Genomic DNA, 21,639 nt, shown 5'->3' on the forward strand with positions numbered 1-21,639 from the left:
TGTCAGAAAAACGAGAACCCTGTGATCATAATTAGCAAAAATTACGGTTTTGCAGTCTATGAAAGTGTGTTTGATGAAAAGCAAAACACTGAAGTCATCATTTTAAACTTAAAAATATTTAAAATGTACAGAATAAAAATGAAATTTAGTCTTCCCAAACAAGGTCAGCAGATCTGAGTTAACTGATCTGCAGTCAGTAACCGTTCTGTAGGTGTAGACTGACCTTTTCTGGATGTTACACCCTTTTGTAATAACCTCGGGAGAAACTTCAATTCAATTCAATTAAAAAAACTTTAATCTAATCATCCCCGAGGGGCAAATGAACATTTAACAACATTCTAAAGTGGAATAAAAGAAGAAATCAAAATAAGAAACTTTTTCAAATGCAACAATAAGATTTAATAATGAGGTTAAAACTCTAATTCCATGCTGTAGTTCTTTTTTAAAACACAGAACAGTTTTGTTTACCTGTTTGCCCGCTACGTTTCGTTTGCGGCTGCAAACTTCCTCAGGCTGACACCGATGGTGGCGTCACTTCCTTCTCCGCTTATCCGCGGGCAGCAGAGGACGTTGTCGCCCTCTGCTGCCCACTCTCTCCTCTCCGACGATGCAGTCCCATGCGTGGTCCAGCGTGTAAACTCCATGGTCTGTGTTCATGGTCCCACATCCACGTCTCCTTATCTCGATTGCTTCTTTTATCCATCTTTTGTATTTCTGTTGTTCGGTGTTTATGATCCTTGTGTTGTCCCAGTCCATTATATGGTTTTCTCTTGTGCAGTGATCTGTTACGGCTGATTTCTTTATTGTGCTTTCTGCCTCTTCTTTTGCTGCTCTTGTGTGTTTTCGATTTGCCTCTTTCTCGCACTCCTTTCTATGTTCTGTTGTTCGTGTGCTGAGTTGGCGTCCGGTTTCTCCTATGTATGTCTTATTGCAGAGTTTGCATGGGATTTTGTAAATGACTCCACATTTGTGTCCAGCTGGTATCTTGTCTTTTGGGTGCACTAGTCTGTTTCTAACTGTTGTGTATGGTTTTGTTGGTGTGTTTATGTTTTCTGTTATGCCTCTGATGTATGGTAGGGTTATCACTGGTTTTGGTTCTTGTCTTTCTGGGTTTCTGGTTCTTTGCTTTGGTTGTTTTTTTCTTTCTGTTGTTGTTTGTTTTCTTTTGTTTATTGCCCATGTCGGGTCTTTAAAGCGTGTTGTATGTGTCTGTTCTCTTGTTTACGGTCTCTTTCTTCTGTTACCATGTTTGCTCGGTGATATAATGTTCTGATTACTGACATTTTGTGTATGGTGGGGTGTTCTGATGTCCATAATAGATATTGGTCTGTGTGTGTTGGTTTCCTGTATGTGTTTATGTTTAGGGTCCCATCGGTCTGCCTGGTGATTTTCATGTCCATAAATGCTATGCTGCCTTCTGTTTCTGACTCATAAGTGAACTTTATGTTGCCTGTGTCGTCAATGTTATTCAAGTGTTGTGTTAGTGTTTCTGTTTGTCCTTTTGGTATGATTTCCAGTATGTCGTCTACGTAGCGTTTCCATAGTTTCATTTTGCAGTTTGGGGGGGCGGTGGCTATGGCTTTTTGTTCTAGGTCTTCCATGAAAAACTTGCACAGGGTGGCTGATAACGGGTTACCCATGGCGAAGCCTTCCAGTTGTTTGTATATTGCGTCATCGTATGTGAAGTAAGTGGAGTTAGCTACCAGTCCTATCAGTTGTGCTATGTCATCTGCTGTGAGGTTTGTTCTTTTGTGTAAAGTCTTGTCCTGTCTCATTCTGTTAACTACTATGTCTATGGTTTTTTGGGTTGGTGTTTTTGTGAACAGGGATGTGACGTCATGTGAGATGAGTATGTCGTTGTCTTCTATTGTAATCTCCTTTAGTTCTTTTGCCAGCTCTATGCTGTTTTTGCAGTGTTGATCTGTATTTCCTAATAACGGACTGATGATTTTGCTGATTACTCTTGCCATGTTGTATGTTGGTGTACCTATGCTGTCAACTATTGGTCTAAGTGGGGAGTTTTGTTTGTGTATTTTTGGCATTCCATATATTCTTGGTGTTATGTTTGCTGTAGGAATCCAGTGTTTGTACATTTTTTCTGTTATTTTGCCTTTTTCTTGTAGTGGCTTCAGTAATTTTTTCATGTTTTTCTTAATGTTTTCTGTTGGGTCTTTTTTAAGTATTTTGTATGTTTTTTTGTCTTCTAACATCTGTTGGTTATTTTTTCTCTGTCCATAACTACTGTAGTTCTTTCTTTGTCTACCGGTAGAATAATTATCTGTTCGTTTTTGGATAAAGCTGTCATGACGCCACTATCAGCGTCAGCCTGAGGAAGTTTGCAGCCGCACACAAAACGTAGCGGGAAAAGAGGAAAACAAAAGAACTACAGCATGGAATTAGAGATACGACACAGCAAGAACACACCTAAGAGGTTAAAACTCATCAGTTAAGTCATCTTTAAGAGAATAGTGTCATGGTCTGCGTCCTGCGTCTCCCTCATGTGTCTCCTTGTGTTCTCCATCCCTCTCTAGGTTTCTCTAGGGTTCCCTTATGTGTCTTCTTGTGCTCCTCATGAGCCTCCTTGTGTTCCCCAGCCCACTCCAGGTTTTTTCCCCTTAGGTGTTCCCTCCAGGTTTCAGTGTCCCTGTGTGTCCCCAACCCCCTCCAGGCTCTCTAGGTTTCCCTTACATTTTTCCTTAGACACCTTTTATCATTAGTCTTCTGTTAGGTGTTTTATCTAGTCAGTTTTCTCCCTCTAGTTCATTTTGCTCCCTATCCCATTTTTAGGTCTGGTTTCCTCCCCTGCTCCGTAGTGCTCCTCCTCTGTTTATTGGTCTCACCTGTGCACAATTCCCTAATCACCCAGCCCTTGTGTATATAACCCTGTCTGCGTCTGTTGGTCCATTGTTTTGTATCAGCGTTGTTTTGTCCTCCCCCCTCTTAGGTCTCCAGGTTTATTAGATTTTTTCCTCCTTGGATTTTATTTACTTTATTTCGACTTCCTAATAAAGGAAAGTTTTCATTGACATCTACTCCAGCCTCATGTCGTTCTGGGTATCTGCATTTTGGGTCCTACTCCTCCACTCCTCAGCGTGACAAATAGATGTTTATTTAGCGCAAACTGCAACAGCTAGCTGCAGCACTTTAGTCCTTCTGATAGGATGTTTATGATCATTTGATGAGAAATTGACAGAGGAGCAACATTTTTAAAAATGTTTTTATGACTTGCTTGTTTTTTCAGGTGGCAGCAACACTTTGGTCCTAGCCGTTACCTCATCAGTCTTTTCTGAACTCATCTCTGTTTTTACAAACTGAGGTTGGTAAAGGCACTCTGTTATATTTTAAATTATGTTCTCAAGCCAGTAGGTTCTAGAATGACCCTATCTAGGGTGAATGAATATTCTCTCAGCCCCCTCTGCTCTTTGTGAGCAGAACACCAAATTTACAGCCTGAGCCTCTCTGGATGTATCTCACACTTTACGGCAATCCATGTTTGCACCTCAGAACAGACGCACTACAGATGGTTAGCATTTATTGTATTGTGTTCGTCATGGCAGAGCCTCTTAAAAAAACTATAGATTAAAAAAAATGTCAGACGGACAGAGTCAACATCAGGAAAGCATTCTCTGAAATGTCAGAGCTCAGAGACAAACAAGGAGTTAAGTTGGATGCAATCCTCAGGTAAGATACTAATTATTCACAAGGTTCCTTATTTGTGCAACGATACAAAGCAGATACCTGAGGTTGTTGTAGTTGTCAGGTGGCAGCTTCTGTAGTAAGTCTCTGAACTTCTCCAGCTTCTCTGTCAGGTCCTTTTCCCTGTGAGACCAGAAACACACACTCTAGAGCTGAAATGACTCACTAACACACACACACACACACACACACACACACACACACACACACACATACACACACACACCCTGCTGCTTTGAACCAATCGTTGTAGAGTTCAAAGGTCATCAGGGGTTCGGGAAGCTCTCGAAGATAACACTTCAGGGCTCCTGTGTCAACAAAATTCAGAAAAATATTCACATTAATATAACTTTTTATCATTTGATTAATAAAGTGATGTTGGAACTATAAAATCCATCTGCTGCTGACATTTGAATCACATTTTACAAAAATGGAAACCGAGCTGTGAAAGTCACGAAGGTCGGACAGACGAGGAAGAGCACCCGTGACAGAAACTCGTGCTCTGGGCTGAGAAAAGTCAAGTCAAAGCCAGATGTGTGCATCTGTACCGGCGACAGCGTGAGGGTCCATGCTGAACTCGCTGTGGTCCACCGTTCCCTGATCCAAGCAGATCTTCAGCCTCTTCACCACGGTGGCTGCTGCTGCAAGCCGAAACAAACCCTACAGAGAGACAAGCATTGAGAGGAACAACCATGGGGAGTGCCTGAGCAGCAACATGGAGACAGGAAGTAGTTCTACCTCTTCTCTCATTCCTGTTTCCAGCAGCATCTGGATGCACTCCTGGATGGGAGCAGCGATCTCTCTGCTGCTCTGAGACAGATGTGAGAGTAGAGGTTCCCCGTAGACCTTCTGGTTGGAGAGGCTTAGTGCTGGCTCTGCAGAATCACACACACTTATGAACACGTGCTTATCAACACCGGCCCAAAGCATGCTCACCATTCTGACTGTGGTTCTCTTTGAGCTCGCTGATGGTTTTGTCCAGGAAATCGTGAGAGTTTTTGTGGTATTCTGCCTGCAGCTCAAGAAGCTGATAAAACAAGTGTGATGGTTAAAAAATACCAAACGGAAGATTTGGGTTATGACACACTTGTTGCAACTCACACGGATGAAATAGTTAGCGTAGTCGTTTTCTTTAGTTGCAAAGTGATACAGGTCAGCAGAGTATTGGTCCTATGGAGACAGAGAACAGGTGAGGAGGGGTCAGGAAGACAACAAACTCTCATTAAACCTGCAGCAGATCATGTGATCACAGGAAATTCTGATACCTTGATACTCTCTAACCTCCTCCATGCTTCTTCCAATTCCTCCCTGAGCCCATCCTGCTTTGCCTGTGGGCCAGTGCTAGCCTGACTCCTGTAAACACACACACACACACACACACACACTTGATATTGTAGCTCATGAACATACGCTCTTTCCGGAGGGTGGGCCACTCACCTGATTCTGGCATTGTTCCAGTCTGTAGTCAGCTTTGCAAACTGCTTCTTGTTCTTCAGAATCTCTGGTAAATCCTCCTAAAAGGAAAACTGACTTTAGACTTAAAACCTGAGAAGTTCATCTCAGGTTCTTTAGCCTCCAGGCATCAGGCTAGAGGTTAAAGGTCATGTTAGGACTGACTGAAGCAAGGTTTGTTTGGAAGGGTTGTGGGATAAAAACCTCCTTTGGTTTATAATGTTTTATCTAAATGAACTAGAAGACTTCTGGAATGATGTTCATCAGGCAGATTAAACCAAGGTAGAGATGTTTACCCATAATGCACTGGGTCATGTTTGGTGCAAACTAAATACAGCCTATCAGAACCAAGCTGATCCCAGCTATCAGCACGGTGGTGGAGAGCTGATGGTTTGGGCTCCTTACAGCCTCTGAGTCCATCAGGAACTCCTCTGTAGATCAAAGTTCTCTAGAGCCTAATGTGAGTCTGAAAGCTGAAGTTTGGACCAAACTGGGTCATAGAACAGAACAATGGTCCAAACACAGCAGCAGATCTATAACAGAACAACTAGAATCAAAGTGCTGGTGGTCCAGTCTGAATCCAAAGCTCACTAAGGCTGATTAGCTCTGGTTGCCATTTTGAATTGGGTTGACTCCTGGAGTATCATTCAAACCTGTCCAGTGGTTTATGGGATATCTGTGGTGACTCTGCAGCATGCAGCACTAGCATCACTACCTCACTGAGCTTATTGAGTGGCTCCACCACTTCCTTCTCCACCTTCATCTCAAAGTCTGCCAGCATGTTGGCTAGCATCTTCTCCATGAAGCAGCACATCTCCAGGACTCTCCTGTAACACAGACACACAGGTGTAAAACCACTGGGATCCGCAGAATGAGAGGAAATGGATGGAGGGATAACAGCAGCAGATCAAACCTGTCACCTGATTGAGGACTCTGCATCAAAGTCTTTGAGGCTTTCAGCCATGCTGATAGACAGCAGCATCAGAGGAAGCTTTTTCTGCACATAAGAACATTTTTGTTTTTATAATAACAAAGAATTACTAACATCTTGCAGATATAGCTTCCTTGTACCATTCTTTTCTCAGCCTCCAGCCCCGGCTGACTCTGCATGCAGCCTTGCAGCTTCTTATGGAGGACCTGAGCTGCCTTCTTGGCCGGCTCCACCCGCTGCTCCACCTCCAATTAGTCAGTAAAAAGGTAAAAACATACAGATAAACATTACTATGGTCAGTTTTTATAATGTAATTTTATTGTATTTTGGTATATATATATATATATATATATATATATATATATATATATATATATATATATATGTGTGTGTGTGTATAGTACATATATATTCAGGGTCTATTCAGGGTTCTGGAGAGGAGGGTCCATCGGATGGTTGAGCCTCAGATTCAGGAGGAGCAATGTGGTTTTCGTCCTGGCCGTGGAACACTGGACCAGCTCTATAAGTGGGCGATGGTGGCACAGGAGTTAAGTGCTCGCCCCGTAATCGGAAGGTTGCAGGCTCGAGCCCCACTCAGTCTGTTGCTGTCGTTGTGTCCTTGGGCAAGACACTTAACACACGTTGCCTGCTGGTGGTGGTCGGAGGGACCGGTGGCGCCAGTGCTCGGCAGCCTCGCCTCTGTCAGTGCGCCCCAGGGCAGCTGTGGCTACATCATAGCTCATCCCCACCAGTGTGTGAATGTGTGTGTGAATGGGTGAATGACTCATTGTGTTGTAAAGCGCCTTGGGGGGTTCCAGGACTCTAGAAGGCACTATATCAAATACAGGCCATCTACCATTTACCATACCCTTAGGGGGATCTGGAGGGTGCGTGAGAATTTGCCTAACCAGTCTCCATGTGTTTTGTGGATTGGGAGAAGTCATTTGAACGCGTCCCTCGGGGCGCCCTGTGGGGGGTACTCCGGGAGTATGGTGTACCAGGCCCTCTGATATGGGCTGTTAGGTCCCTGCATGACCGGTGTCAGAGCTTGGTCCGCATTGACGGCAGTAAGTCGGGCTCGTTCCCAGTGAGAGTTGGACTCCGCCAAGGCTGCCCTTTGTCACTGATTCTGTTCATAACCTTCATGGACAGGATTTCTAGGTGCAGCCAAGGTGTGGAGGGCATCCGTTTTGGTGGCCTGAGGATTAGGTCTCTGCTTTTTGCAGATGATGTGGTCCTGTTGGCTTCATCAGAACGTGATCTTCAGCTTTTGCTGGAGTGGTTCACAGCCGAGTGTGAAGCAGCTGGGATGATAATCAACTCCTCTAAATCTGAGACCATGGTTTTGATTCAGAAAAGGGTAGAATGCCTTCTCTGGGTCAGGGATGAGGTCCTGCCCCAAGTGGAGGAGTTTAAGTATCTTGGGGTCTTGTTCACGAGTGAGGGAAAGCTGGAGCATGAGATCGATAGGTGGATTTGTGCTGCATCTGCAGTGATGCGGGCGTTGTACCGGTCTGTCGTGGTGAAGAGAGAGCTGAGTCAGAAGGCGAAGCTCTCGATTTACCGGTCGATCTACGTTCCTACCCTCACCTATGGTCATGAGCTTTGGGTAGTGACCGAAAGAACGAGATCACGGATACAAGCGGCCGAAATGAGTTTTCTCCGCAGAGTGGCTGGGTTCTCCCTTAGAGATAGGGTGAGAAGCTCGGTCATTCAGGAGGGGCTCGGAGTAGACCCGCTGCTCCTCCACATCGAGAGGAGCCAGTTGAGGTGGCTCGGGCATCTGGTCAGGATGTCTCCTGGATGCCTCCCTGGTGAGGTTTTCTGGGCACGTCCAACCGGGAGGAGACCTAAAGGTAGACCCAGGACACGGTGGAGGGACTATGTCTCTCACCTGGCCAGGGAACACCTTGGGATTCCCCCGGAGGAGCTGGCCCAAGTGGCTGGGGAGAGGGAAGTCTGGGCCTCGCGACTTAGGCTACTGCCCCCGCGACCCGACTTCGGGTAAGCGGATGAAAATGGATGGATATATATATATATATATATATATATATATATATATATATATAATAAAGTTTGTGAGGCTAATTTTGATCATGGCAAGTCCTTGTGACTAAGTATTTATTAATCAGAGAAGATGTTTTAAAAACATCCATTTTCATGCAGTTTTTATGTTCTGATTCAAGTGTTTCAACCCGCAATTGCATTGCAACTCTGCTCTTCGGGGCCGATTCCCACTATTAGAACGACCACAAGCTTCTGTTTTGCAGAAGATCGGCCCAAGTTTCCTTCAAAAAAATTATCGTAGGCCTCCAGACTTCTGAACGCTTTTCATTTTAATGAGTGAATGGTCCAAAGTTTTCTGTTAAAAATGAATAAATGTCTCCCCAGCAGATTTGTGAAAACAACACACCCCAGAGCTCAAGCAAACATTTAAAAACTTCAATTTTGTCATCAATACAGATTTTAGGCTTCTTTCTAATCCTCCGCCGGTCTGTGGATGTAATTTTGCCCCTAAACTCTTGTGAAAATGTATGTTGTGTATTAATAGCAGGCCATATTTGTTTTTGCTACACAGCCACTCGTGCATGTGCACGAAGATGTTAACAAAGATTTTCCTGTAGCTACAGTGATCCCTCGTTTATCGCGGTAGATGCGTTCCAGACCTGGCCGCGATAGGTGAAAATCCGTGAAGTAGGGACACCATATTTACAGTACAGTACTATATTGAATTATCGTATGATCACATTCTCTTTTTGTGGGTAAAACTCAAGAAAAAAATCTTTTACTTGGATTTTTTATAATTTTATTACAAAAAGTGCATTTTATGATGAAATTGATGAAAAAAAACAGGAATTTCTTGATATTTCGCATAGAAAAATACCGCGAATCGGTGAAAAATACCGCAAATCTGCGAATTTCCCTTGAATAAGGCTCCAAAGAAAAAATCTGCGAAGTTGTGAATCCGCGATAAACGAACCGCGAAGTAGCGAGGGATCACTGTACACCTAGCTGCAGGTGCTCACTGTGTTCATAGAGCTCTTCATTTAAACTTCCTGTAGGTGCAAGGGGATCAGAAAATGCGTTTTGTCCTCACAAGCTCCTGTAGAAGGAAACGTAGCGTCTAACCCATAGGTCTAACCAGAAACTCAGACCAGCACTCATGTGCATTAGACCTGATTTTAACGGTTATGTTACAGAGTTGCCAATAGTTCCGCCAATAGAGTTTTGATGGATGTTTCCAGAGAATAATGGCAAAAACTTCACATTGTCTCTTTAAGGTGTTTGAAATCAATCATGATGTCAGAAAATAGGTAAAAGGCTCACCACAACAAGGTCTTCGTGTAGAAGGTCTGTGGCATCTTGTGACCTGCTGTAAAGCAACATGTTTGTTAGCCAGTGGCGGCTCCAGAAACTTTTTTCTGCGGGTGCTATGAAGGAGCTAGTCTTTTTATTGAGGGTGCTATGAAGGAAGTGGTCATGCGTACCTATTGTTCTCTAAAACACCTTCAACACTAGCAGATACATATGCGTGCACAACACCTCAACAACACCTGAAACAATCATTAATATACATCATAAACATGTGAACAATCGCTGACTTTTCCATGAAATCATAAACACATACAGCCACACAGAAAACCATCTATAGTGTTGCAAGGTTAGCTAACGTTAGTGTTAGCATTACCAGCGGCAAAACCCTCGACTGCTGCGGTGGTTGAGGGTCGACCCTCTTCATCCAGATTCGTAGGTTTTTGTGGGTCTGAGATCACTTCCAAACATTCATTCGTTTCTGACTGAACCTGTGGAAATTTGGGCCAGTGGCGGAGCCAGGGGGGTGCTAGGGGGCGCTATAGCTACCCCTGGATTAGCCATTGCACCCCCATAGCACCCCCAAGTAAGTATTAGATTTTTCTTTGTTTTTACAAACTAATTTTAATTTAACGTTTGGATGTGATAATATTTAACATACAAAACAAAAATAATCAGTAAATTATCATATAGATAGTAAAAACTTAAACCACAACAGGAAATTGATGTTAACCTTTGACCTCATTTTCCACCTGCGAACGAGTGAAAGGTAAAGCTAGTGGTAAAATGGATCAGTTTTTGTTGCCCACGTTTCCACGGGTTCAGTCAGAAACGAATGAATGTTTGGAAGTGATCTCAGACCCACAAAAACCTACGGATCTGGATGAAGAGAGTCGACCCTCAACCGCTGCAGTAGTCGAGGGTTTTGCCGCTGGAAATGCTAACGCTAACATTAGCTAACCTTGCAACACTATAGATGGTTTTCTGTGTGGCTGTATGCGTTTATGACTTCATGGAAAAGTCAGCGATTGTTCATATGTTTATGATGTATATTAATGATTGTTTCAGGTGTTGTTGAGGTTTTGTGCACGCATGTGTATCTGCTAGTGTTGAAAGTGTTTTAGAGTACAATGGGTACGCATGACCACTTCCTTCATAGCACCCTCAATAAAAAGACTAGCTCCTTCCTAGCACCTGCAGAAAAAAAATTCTGGAGCCGCCACTGATTTGGGCAACAAAAACTGATCCATTTTACCACTAGCTCTACCTTTCACTCGCAGGTGGAAAATGAGGTCAAAGGTTAACATCAATTTCCTGTTTTGGTTTAAGTTTTTACTATCTATAAGATAATTTACTGATTATTTTTGTTTTGTACGTTAAATATTATCACACCCACACGTTAAATTAAAATTAAATTGTAAAAAAAAAAATCTAATATTTACTTGGGGGTGTTATGGGGTGTAATGACTAATTCAGGGGTAGCTATAGCCCCCCCCCCCACCCCCCCTGCCGGCGCCACCACTGCTGTTAGCTAATCCAGTTTATACATATTTACCACCTGGGGTGGGTTTCAGTCAAAAGTTTGGAAAATATGTAAGAAGCAGCTTCAGAAACTTCAGATTAAAGGAACAGAGTTGAATTCTGACAACACAGCCCGCCAGCACTAACCCAATATTTTAGTGAAACTCACCCATACATTGTTACTTTAGCAAAAATTATATTAAATTTTAGTCAAACCTGTTAATCACTCTTTTTTGGTGCAAATACGTCCCACAGAAAAATGAATAACTATAATAAAATTTGACATAAAGCAGATTTCATCTTCTTAAAAATAATTTTGCTGCTTTTTTAATACATTTATGCGAGTGACTGATGTGACTCTTTCAAGCTTTTTTAGTTAAAGTTTTCACACTATGATGACATTATTAAAAACACCAAATTCAATTACAAATTCATTAAAAGTCAACTGAATTGGTATGTTTCAACCCCAGATAACTCTGCACATCAAATGTCAACGCTTCCAAAGACGCAGCAGAAACACTCTGACATGGCATTTGTACTAACAGTGTAAAAACAGCGTAAAATGTAAAGCTGTGAAGAGTCCACAAAGTTAGTGATAATGCACAATGTTCAGTATAGTTCAGAGCCACTGAGAGGAGGAAATAAATAAGAGGAAGTGATGAAATACAACTGCAATTTAAATGTCTGGTAAAAATCAAAACATAATAGCTGGAAAGGAAAGAAAAGAAACGAAAGTACAGAGGAAATTGTAAAAAAACAACAATATTATGAAAAAGAAAACTATTTCTAAAATCTAAAGCAGGGATATTCAATTTGATCTTTTTGTTGGGGCAAATCGTCATAAGGCTTTTGTATGCAGAGAAAAAAGATCTGTGTGTATCTAGATTTGTGTGTGTGTGTGTATCTTTTGTTCTCCCCATACTTTTGCCAGTGGGCTGCTCATCCATCTCTTGTATTGTGCCATTGTCTTTTCTTTTTAGTCAGTATGCACACAATTCAGAGATGTTAATGTAGGGTTCCAAGTGAAAATCACACAACTTTGCTGATAGTTTAGAGTCAGTTTCTTTATTTTTGTTTGTTGATTCGCTGAGTCTGTTGGTGAGTTGTCTAGAAAAGCCTCCGTAAATTGTATTCTCCATCTACTGAGCAAATGACACGATGGACAAGGCATATGGGTTTCCCTCAGCTTTTTGGACTTAACAGTCCAGATGTCACTTAATTTTTTTATTTTCACTGTCAACCATATGTCTCCTCTCTTTTGTGACTTGTTTTCCCAAGAAACTGCTGTTGTAAACTTTCCACTAGCAGCATAAATGGCAAATAAATACTTGCCTTAAAATATTGCAAAACGTTAACGATCACACTTACAATTAAGTTGCAGCAATTAAATAAAAAAATTACGAAGAGGTATCTGGGCAATGGGCCAGTGGGCCGCCTATTGAATGGAGCTAGTCCCTATATGTGCTCTTGTAGCAGCATCTTCAGCACAACTTCCTTAAATCCTTCACAATAAGAGTCTCAAACACAATATAAACTAGTGGAGTTTTATTATAAAACAATACTAATAAGCTTTTTGGAGGGTTCAGGAACACAATAAACATTGCTTCCTTCACAAATCTTCAAACAGCTTACTTTAGACATTTTTCTGGAAATAGGATTTCAGCTGTTGTAGTGACATTCTGACTAGTGGCCCTAATAGGCTTCTGTACATAATGAGAACTGGCTGTTTATGTAGACATGAGCTCATTTGTAAAACAAAATGCAATTCCATTTTTGGAAATTTTCAAAATAAAATTTGGTGATTTCGATCGAAAATGTTTTGTAAATGAACTAGATGTGTGTGTGCACGTGTGTGTGTGTGTGTACCTTTTTGTTCTTTGTATTTAATAGCCTTTTTTTTATGTAGACGTAAATTCTGAGAACTTTTTACCACAAACTTTCCTTATCTCTGTCTCTGTCAACAAACTGAAAGACAAACAGATCAAAGGGCATCTGTCCACCTCTGAATCTTCCTGTTTGTTCTCATAAAATATTAAAATCTAACTAACATGTGGTGTTTTTGCACTGATGCAACCCTTAGAGTGACAGGGTTGCACTAATCTACTGATCTCACAGCTGTTTCTGACATTGAAAACATCAGTCTCCCACTTTGCACCTCCTCTGCTCTGAAACTTCATCTGTCTGCTTTCAGAGGTGAGAAACAAAAGACATGTGAAGCATGGAGGGAGTGGGCTGATGAAGTTTTGAGAGTTTGGTATCAAGAGCAAAGGACACTAATAGGAAACCTATCTTAGTTATGGTCAGAAGAACATGATCTCATTTAGCACATCAGCTTGTTTAGGCTCTGCCTCTCTAAATAACTCTTCTCTGGTGAACATCGTCATGCTTGCTGTTCCACCTAAAGGAAGCCCAGTCCCATTCATGGAGGGACCACATGAGCGTCAGCACACATGAGGTGCAAACGATTTCCTCCTGAAAAGACATCTGAAGGTTTAAAGGATATATTCTGAGCTGGTCTGAAGCATAAACAACTTCCTCCTTCTTATTTTCACATGGGAAGAGGAAATGTAGTTTTTTTTTAAAATAAAAACAAGAAAAGGTGATGTTCTTGGTGTGTGTGTGTGCACGGCTGAAGCTCAGGGCATCATTGCAAATTGGCATGTGTGATATGTGGAGCCCACATGTCTCTGCTGCAGATGCACGTAGTTCAGTATTAAAGAAAAGTGCGTCACAGAGGAAGGCTGCACTGCCTGCAACCAAACCACTAAAGTCCTGCTGCACACACTCAACAGAGGAAGGTGTGAAGTTGGTGGCTCCCACATGTTTTCTAACCGGGGTAATTTAAGGAGTTCTTTTATGTTCAGGTTTCATCATCACAGAACAAAAAAAAGTACAAGCCGACCCAAACCATGACTTGAACCCCCTCCCCCCAATACTTAACCCAAACGTATCACTTTCAAGAGGAACAAGCAGCAGTGACTAACAGCAGCTTCACTCGCACTAAAAATGAAATCATGGACAGAGCGAGAATTTCCTCAAAGCAATAAATGAAACCTTCTTCTGCAGAGTCCATGATGGCTGCTGGATTATGATATCTGGACCAAGTCCAGTTCAAATGGAGTCATGCAGCTTAAACCTGATGTGACCTGCTGTTGCTTGAGTTGTTTGACTTATCAAACAGACAACAAGTCACATTCACTTCTACTACTCTTCCAGTGACACGCTGGGGTTCAAACAACTTAAAAATATACACAAACGTGGCACACAACAGCGTACATGATTCCATTTCTACTGTTATAGCTAGTACAGGCTTACTTTGTCACTGATCCGAGCTGCTTGAAGATGCTCAGAGACTGCCGGAGCATCATGCTTTTCTATTCTTCAGCCCCACTAGGAATCCTGCTCCAGCCCTGTCCACACAGCCTCATCAGGGTTTAGAAGGTCCAGGTAGGTGAGGTGCCTACAGCTCTCCTGGTGGAGGATTTTATGCGTGTGTGTGTGTGTGTGTGTGTGTGTGTGTGTGTGTGTGTGTGTGTGTGTGTGTGTGTGTGTGTGTGTGTGTTTTGCCTGTCAGGTTTTTGTTCTTGTTTCAGGAGTGTGCTTCTAGGTCACATGCAACAAAAATTTGCAAATGAGGAAGTTGCACCGATGAAACGTCAGCCCCTGAAGTTCTGTGGCACCATGATTTTGCGTTTAGAAAAGCCCTCCACTAATGCATGTCTGACTGTGAAGGATGAGTAAAGTCATATGTAGAACGTGTGGTTCTCTTCTCTCTGACTGTGCAGGCAAGGAGAACAGCCTTAAGGCTTGTAATCCCTTTCTCTGTTAGCACTTCTGTAAATACTGTCAGCATGCTAAAGAGTTAAACGGATGTGAAATGTCTAAAGCGGAAACTCCACACTTCTTGTAACATGATTCTTGCCTAACAATAAAAAAACGTAAGATTTTTAATCTTAAATTATCTAATTCTGATTCAGACTCAAGAGTAAGATTCAAACAAAAACAGTATCTATTACATTTTTTTAACCCAATTGAACACCAGTAGTGGAAAAGGCGCACTAGACCCCCGCGACCCTGCAAGAACAAGCGGGTAAAGAAAATGGATGGATAGTGGAAAAGACCAAATCACAGTTTTATGTTTTGTCATCTTTGCATGTTGGTTTCTGTGGAAGCCTAATCCCGCCACTCAGATAATAAAAAATATCTCACTAGCCCATGACTATGACTTAGTATCTAATTATTATTTGATAGTATCTCATAATTATGACTTAATATCTAATTGTTATGAGATAGTATATGTTAATCATGACATAGTATCTCATCCTTATGACTTAGAATCTTACCTTTATGAGATATCTCATAATCATGACTTAATATCTCATTATTATGAGATAGTATCTTGTTATTACGAGATAGTATCTCATAAATATGACTGAGTATCTCTTAATAATTACTTATCATCTCATTATTATGATATAGTATCTTATTATATAAAATACTATCTCATAATTATGACTTAGTATCTCATGATTATGGCTTAGTATCTCATTGTTATGAGATAGTATCTTGTTATTATGAGATAGTATCTCATTATAAAACAACTCAATACAACACGCTTAGTGAGAGCTAGGGTTCACTTCGAACTTCAGCATCAACCTTGTTATGACCAGAAATCCATCATGTTTTGGTCTAAATAAAATTATTGCAACTAAGCTGTGGCCCATGACCTGTCAGCCCGGTTCTGGATGTGGCCTTGCTGAGTTATCTGTAGCAAGGTGCTCGTCTGTCTGGGAGGTGGTCTGAGTTGGTTCTGTGCTCTGTGGTGGCTGCTGGTTTCCTGGTGCTTGGGGCGGCTCCAGAGTGCACCTGATCCTTGGAGGTCTCACACTTCATATCCCAGCACACGCACGGACACATGCTTGTTGATGTTTGTTGTTCATGCCACGTTTTCTTGATGATTCTTAGAAATGTTTCTTTACAGGTGCAGCAGCTGGTTGCTGTTTTTTTATGTTGATTTCCTAGTTGTTTTTATATTTCTCTCTTATTTACTTGTTTGTCCTCTATCAACCCTCTTTATTCCAGATTGGTCCAGCATTTGCATGCAAATTTGGCAATACATAACCCAAAGCAATATTACAATAACATACATTTTTATTCAAGGTGGACCTCGTACACAAAAAGCTCCTCTTGATAGAGCAAATCTGTTCAGGACATTCTGACAGACAGACCACCGTTCTTCTGTCATATTGCTGTACAGGACATTTTTAGAGTTTTTCTTTTTAAAGGTAAATAGTATTAAATTTAAAGAGCAATACTTTCACATTATCATTTTCCCACACTTTCTGTATACCTGTATTTTGTTGTTTTTCAATAAAGAATGACAAATTATTTAAGTTTATGTTTTTTTATACACATATATGATTATCTATCTGTAAAAATATCTACAAAGCTAATATTTACTTGGATACATAACAAGTATGATTGGGTTTTGCAATACGGCAGCCTCTAAGGTTTATTTTAGTAAGATTTTTAAACCAAGTAAAGTTAGTAAAGAACACATTTCTATTGGCTGCTAAGAAACTGTTGGACTTAAAAGGGACCTGTTGTAGAAATAACTTGGCATAAATGATTCTTCCCTCCTTTTTGTCTTAAGCAAGGAAATTCCAGTAATTGAGCAAAAACATTTATTTTTTTACATTAGATTTCATAAAATAACAGGACACAAAGTGTCGGTACATTTAAAAAATAACATAAAATAATAAAAGGGGCCCAGAGAGCTGCAGAGTGAGTGGAACATTGGGTTGTGAAGGAAGAACAGAATTGTCAACAGTGTTATGGCTATAGATAAATTATATCAACAACACATTAGCTATAACAGTCAGGGATACGTTTATTCTGTTTGCCTGAAAATAAATCTGTCCTAAAGGCCAAATTCAAAAGCAGCGAGACTCCCACCTGGAAGTCTTTCACTGCTTTTGGAGCTGGCCATTAAGACAATCGGCAATATTAGTTAAAAAAAATATAATTTCCCCTATTTGTGAAATGAACTTTGTCTGACAAAAATGTCCCTGGACTGTCATGTCTGATGTGAGGATGCACAACAACGGCACCATTTAAGCTAGAAATAAGTGTAGCCATAACACTGTTGACAAACCTCCTGGCCTTCTCAGTTTTAGCAGGTTTTACACCTGCCCTCCAGCTACACCTTTGGGTGATGGATGACATGATGATCATCATATGAGGGTGTGGAAGGTGAAGCCGGTGCAGGTCCTCCATCATGTTGACCAGCTTCACACTGCTGACCACCCCCATGTCATTGCCGTCACGGTGGATGAGAAGGACATCAGGAGCTGCTCTTCCTCGCAGGGAGTGGAAAAGGTTAAAGTTAAAGTTAAAGTCCCATTAGTTGTCACACACACTGATGTGTGTGCAAAATTTGTTCTCCGCATTTGACCCATCCCCTGGGGGAGCGGTGAGCTGCAGACACATCCGCGCTCGGGAACCATTTGGTGGTTTAATAAAGAAGGGGTGGGATAGGGGGGGAAAAGAAGGGGAGAAGGTCTTTTCATCTCAGTCCGCCCCAACCGAACCAGGAGACACAAAAGTCAGGGAGAACAAGGATGTCTCCGAGGGTCTCTGCAGCTCTCTGGGCACCACGCCTCACGTAGCTGTCTCCAATGGTCCAAATATCTATGGAGAAAAAAATAACAGGTTTGGCCTAGCTGTTTAAAGTACAAAACCATACATGAAGTGGTTAAGACAGGTACTTCGTATGTACACTTGCTGCTTTGTGTAGCCGACGTTGAAGACACACAGGCTGCCATGGTGACCTTTTAACAGATCTAAGAAAAAAATGTAATAAAAGAATGAACCTTAAAAATCCCAGACCTCATTTCATGATTGCTAATCAGCTGTGGCTGATTTATTGTTTGGATCACAGTGAGTTACACTAATTCTAATATATTTGTATTTCTATTATACATACATATTACACTTTTTAATTATTATTTTCACTTGACTGTTATCAGGCTCTCTTGTTCTGGTTCCCATGATAATTCTGTTTCTTCCAGTAAGTTATCTTGTGCTTACTTCATCTGAATAATGTCTCTTTACTTTTGGTGAATTGTACTGAGTCCAGAATAAAGGCTACTTGGCTTTACAAGATACAAATAAGTGTTATGTTTTAGAAATATATTAAATGTATTAAGTCACTTATCTTGCTAATTTATCTCAAATACTAATAACTACATTAAAAATATTGAAAAGTTGCTCAAAGCAAAATATATTTTCATTAAGGAAATAACTTATAAGCTCACCGATTTGATACTTTTTTATTCACAGAAAGATAGTTTTCACCCTATCTGCGCGCCTGCGCTTAGCCAAGTGGGCCAGTTGCCCAGCTTGGGCCGTCCTAAACCAACCCCCCGTCTCACATGCGGTTATAGAGACAAGTCCGCGAGCAGCACACACAACACACCGCGCCTCCCCCACATTTGGCGGGATAGACGAGTCGCGAGCAGCAACCTTCCCTGCCGAGGGCCGACGGTTCATAAAAATGCCAGGGCCAAATTTTGGCCCCAGTCCAACGCTGTGTGTGTGTGTGTGTGTGTGTGTGTGTGTGTGTTTCTGGTGCCTGTCTCCAGCAGTATCTGAGCATACTGTCGGGTTACACCCTGGACAGGTTGCCAGTCTTTCACAGTATTTCCATGCTATTATTTCCATTAAAATACTTATCCAGTACAGTGCAAAATTTTAGGCAGGGTTGAAAAATATGCAGTAAATAAATGTTTTCAAAATGGAAGTGTTGTTTGTTAATTTTCATCAACCAACAAAACCCTGAATGAAGGGTTAGGTGTGCATCTCTTGTGTGTGAAACACGTGAACTGGTTGTGTATTATATATATATTGGTCTATCAGCGTATGAAGGCTGTGTTTTTAATCTGTGTGTATTGTTTTCTTCATTTTGTGCTTTTTTCTCCCGCCAGCAGTCAGTTTGACGGCTGCCATTCTGGCGATTGTTGCTCACATCACAGTAAAATGGTTTTATGGCACTATAATTTAACTCACTGTGGACATGTAGAGCTAATAATGTGGTAAAATATATCATTGTAATCCAAACAGTCAAAATAAGTTTCTGATTTTCTGCTGTCCACTTTCTACGGGGGTGTTACTGTCAGAATAGCCATTTTCTTTTTATCAGGTTTCCTCTCTGCTGTTCTCCAAGATGTCTGGAACAACATACCAACCCAGTTCTTCCATCACCTGCATTCAAGTGTACCTAGAAGAATTGGCGTTGTGCTTGAGTCAATGGGTGATCACACTGAATGTAGATTTACATTTCTAGTAGGTTCACTGACTGATTTTTGCTGACTGATGAAAATGAATAACACTTCTATTTTTGAAAGCATTATTTTCAGCATTTTCCACACCTGCCTAAAATGTTTCCACAGTAATAACATATATATGTTATTAAATAAAATATATGTTATTTAATAACATATATATGGTGAGGGCCTGAGATGTGATACCTTTACATAACCTTTGCAATAAAGTTATGATTAATTTCTCAATTGACAAGAGTTCTTAATTTTTTTAAACCCCTATGTCATGCTTAAATGTGTATTTGTATGAATTCTTAAGTTTATGTGTTTAAAATGGTTTTGTAATAAAATAAATTGAAAGTTTATGGTTTCAAATACTTCTGTGGTAAATTAAAATAAGTTATGTTTTTGTTTAGTCTTCTTTAATTCATTTAATTTAAATCTAATCTTTTGAAACTAAACAGAAGTCATTTAAAAATGATTACTCATCTAGCAAAGTAAACACCACAAACAAGAAAATGCAGAAATATTTAATTTCACTGCAGAGTTCAACTGAATTTGCTTCACAGTAAGTCTTTACGTTCAAACTGCAATCAAAACATTACAAAAGTGTCTGTATGACTTTCATGTCACGGGAACTCGCTGAATAAACATGTCATCTGTGGTGTAAACAACAAAGTCAGAACACTCAGCCTTTGTCCCCCGACCTGCCAGTAATAAGGATGAGAACGCCACAGTGTGTGTACAACTTTTCTGAGCATAAGTCCACAAAGCTACACACATTTGGGCATTTCATTTCCAACAGGCCACACTCAGGCTGCCCTCTGGATCATACATAATCCCATCTGGTGCTGAACCCATCCATGGTGCCTCAGCGTGGATCAGGACCCCACATGGGTAGTGGTTTACCTCTCTTACCTTGCAGTGCTCCTCGATGGCTGTAGGCTCCAAAGCGAGACCCCAACATTTGTCATCAGTCTGACTACTTGCCCCCACAAGTCGTTTCACAAGGTTCTCAGCAGAACCTTCTGCCCTGGTGTGACACACATCTAAATTTTGTAGAAGTGATGTGGCATCTCCTTAGTTCAGGGGTCGGCAACCTTTTCTCATCAAAGAGCCATTATTACCCATTTCCCACAATAAACACTGGGAGCCGCGGCGTTGTGGGCGGGGCCTGCCCTCAGATAGCAGAGAGCTGCTTTAACCAATCACAACAGGTGACAGCAACCAATGCCAGTTGCTCATGTACCTCAAATTTATCTTTCAACAGGAGATAATTAATAGAACAGTTTGTATAAAATTGATCCAAAAGTTGTAGCCCGTCCGTGATACAATATTTAGATATTTTTCACCCTGCTAGTGGTTTTAATCGTTGAGCAGGTGATGCTTTTTGAGGAGTCACACATAACTGTTCTGAATACAAATCCAGGCTCTGTCTCATTGGACTGTTGTAATTAATCTTTGTACTGAACTAAACTTTGCATTAAACGTTGTTGAAAAGGTAAGGATCCAATCAGTTTATTCCCCTCATTTACACTAACGGAGATAACGGAGCGGTGTGCGTGGCTCTGGTGTTCATCAGATTTAATGTTTCTGTTTGCAACAATCTTCACAAGAAGGTCAAACGGTTAAATGACAGGGTTCGCACTGACTGGATATTTCCTGTATTTATTTTGACGGAGAAACCTCAAGCCTGCAGATGCGGTGACTTTTTAATCGTTACGCACATCGTGGAGGTAGCTACATCCATCAGTCAGGAAAAGATTCCCATCATCAGAACATCTGAGATGGACACTGAGCTCAGCGCAGCTCGCTGTCAGCGCATGCGTATGGTGGACAGCAAGCTGAAAACAGATCGGGGGCTTGCAGCGCTTAGCAGAACCAGAACTATGCAGAAAGATTCTGTTTTCTAAACCCGGTCTCTCAGAGACTTGTCACTTAAAAAATGTTCCCTGATTATGAAACTTTGGCTGAATAGCGCTTGTTCCTGCCTCCAACACTGCGACGCATCCATGAGGCTGTCTGAGGAACAGTCCAGAATCTCATATCCTCTTCAGCACAGAAAGCACCTATAGAGACATTTGATTACGCACAAGCAGGTGACCTGTTCAGGTTTACACACACAATCTTTCAATTTCGAATTGGCTACAGATAAAAAATGAATGCAGTAAAATAAAATGCATTGTAATTAAACATTTGTTAATTAGTTTACAAGCAGTGAGCCGCATCAGATGGAAGAAAGAGCCGCGGGTTGCCGACCCCTGCCTTAGTTGGTGCCCCTCCACACAGAAACTCTGCGATTGTGTCCTGTTCTCAGCTTTGTATGATTTCCCCAATGATGTTGTGAGGGATGTGAAATGATGATGTTCAGCAAACACAAATGCACATGCAGAGGGTCCCAGTCCA

General features: G+C 41.3%; 1 protein-coding gene across 2 annotated transcripts in view; it reads right to left on the bottom strand.

The window, feature by feature from the left end:
- Positions 1-14,419, bottom strand: part of sh3bp1 (SH3-domain binding protein 1) — a 23,927-nt gene extending 9,508 nt beyond the window's left edge. For both annotated transcript variants that reach the window (XM_054749022.2, XM_015963675.3), the window contains exons 1-13: positions 14,228-14,419; positions 9,407-9,452; positions 6,220-6,324; positions 6,069-6,145; positions 5,864-5,975; positions 5,134-5,210; positions 4,962-5,049; positions 4,798-4,866; positions 4,633-4,723; positions 4,435-4,571; positions 4,245-4,356; positions 3,923-4,004; positions 3,739-3,819 (exon numbers count right to left, since the gene is read on the bottom strand). In XM_054749022.2, the coding sequence (XP_054604997.1) occupies positions 3,739-3,819; positions 3,923-4,004; positions 4,245-4,356; positions 4,435-4,571; positions 4,633-4,723; positions 4,798-4,866; positions 4,962-5,049; positions 5,134-5,210; positions 5,864-5,975; positions 6,069-6,145; positions 6,220-6,324; positions 9,407-9,452; positions 14,228-14,280 (1,130 nt within the window). In that variant the 5' untranslated portion in view covers positions 14,281-14,419. The remainder of the gene's footprint in view (positions 1-3,738; positions 3,820-3,922; positions 4,005-4,244; positions 4,357-4,434; positions 4,572-4,632; positions 4,724-4,797; positions 4,867-4,961; positions 5,050-5,133; positions 5,211-5,863; positions 5,976-6,068; positions 6,146-6,219; positions 6,325-9,406; positions 9,453-14,227) is intronic.
- Positions 14,420-21,639: the final 7,220 nt, after the last annotated feature.

Source organism: Nothobranchius furzeri, chromosome 16 (genome assembly GCF_043380555.1).
Source record: "Nothobranchius furzeri strain GRZ-AD chromosome 16, NfurGRZ-RIMD1, whole genome shotgun sequence".
Lineage (NCBI taxonomy): Eukaryota > Metazoa > Chordata > Actinopteri > Cyprinodontiformes > Nothobranchiidae > Nothobranchius > Nothobranchius furzeri.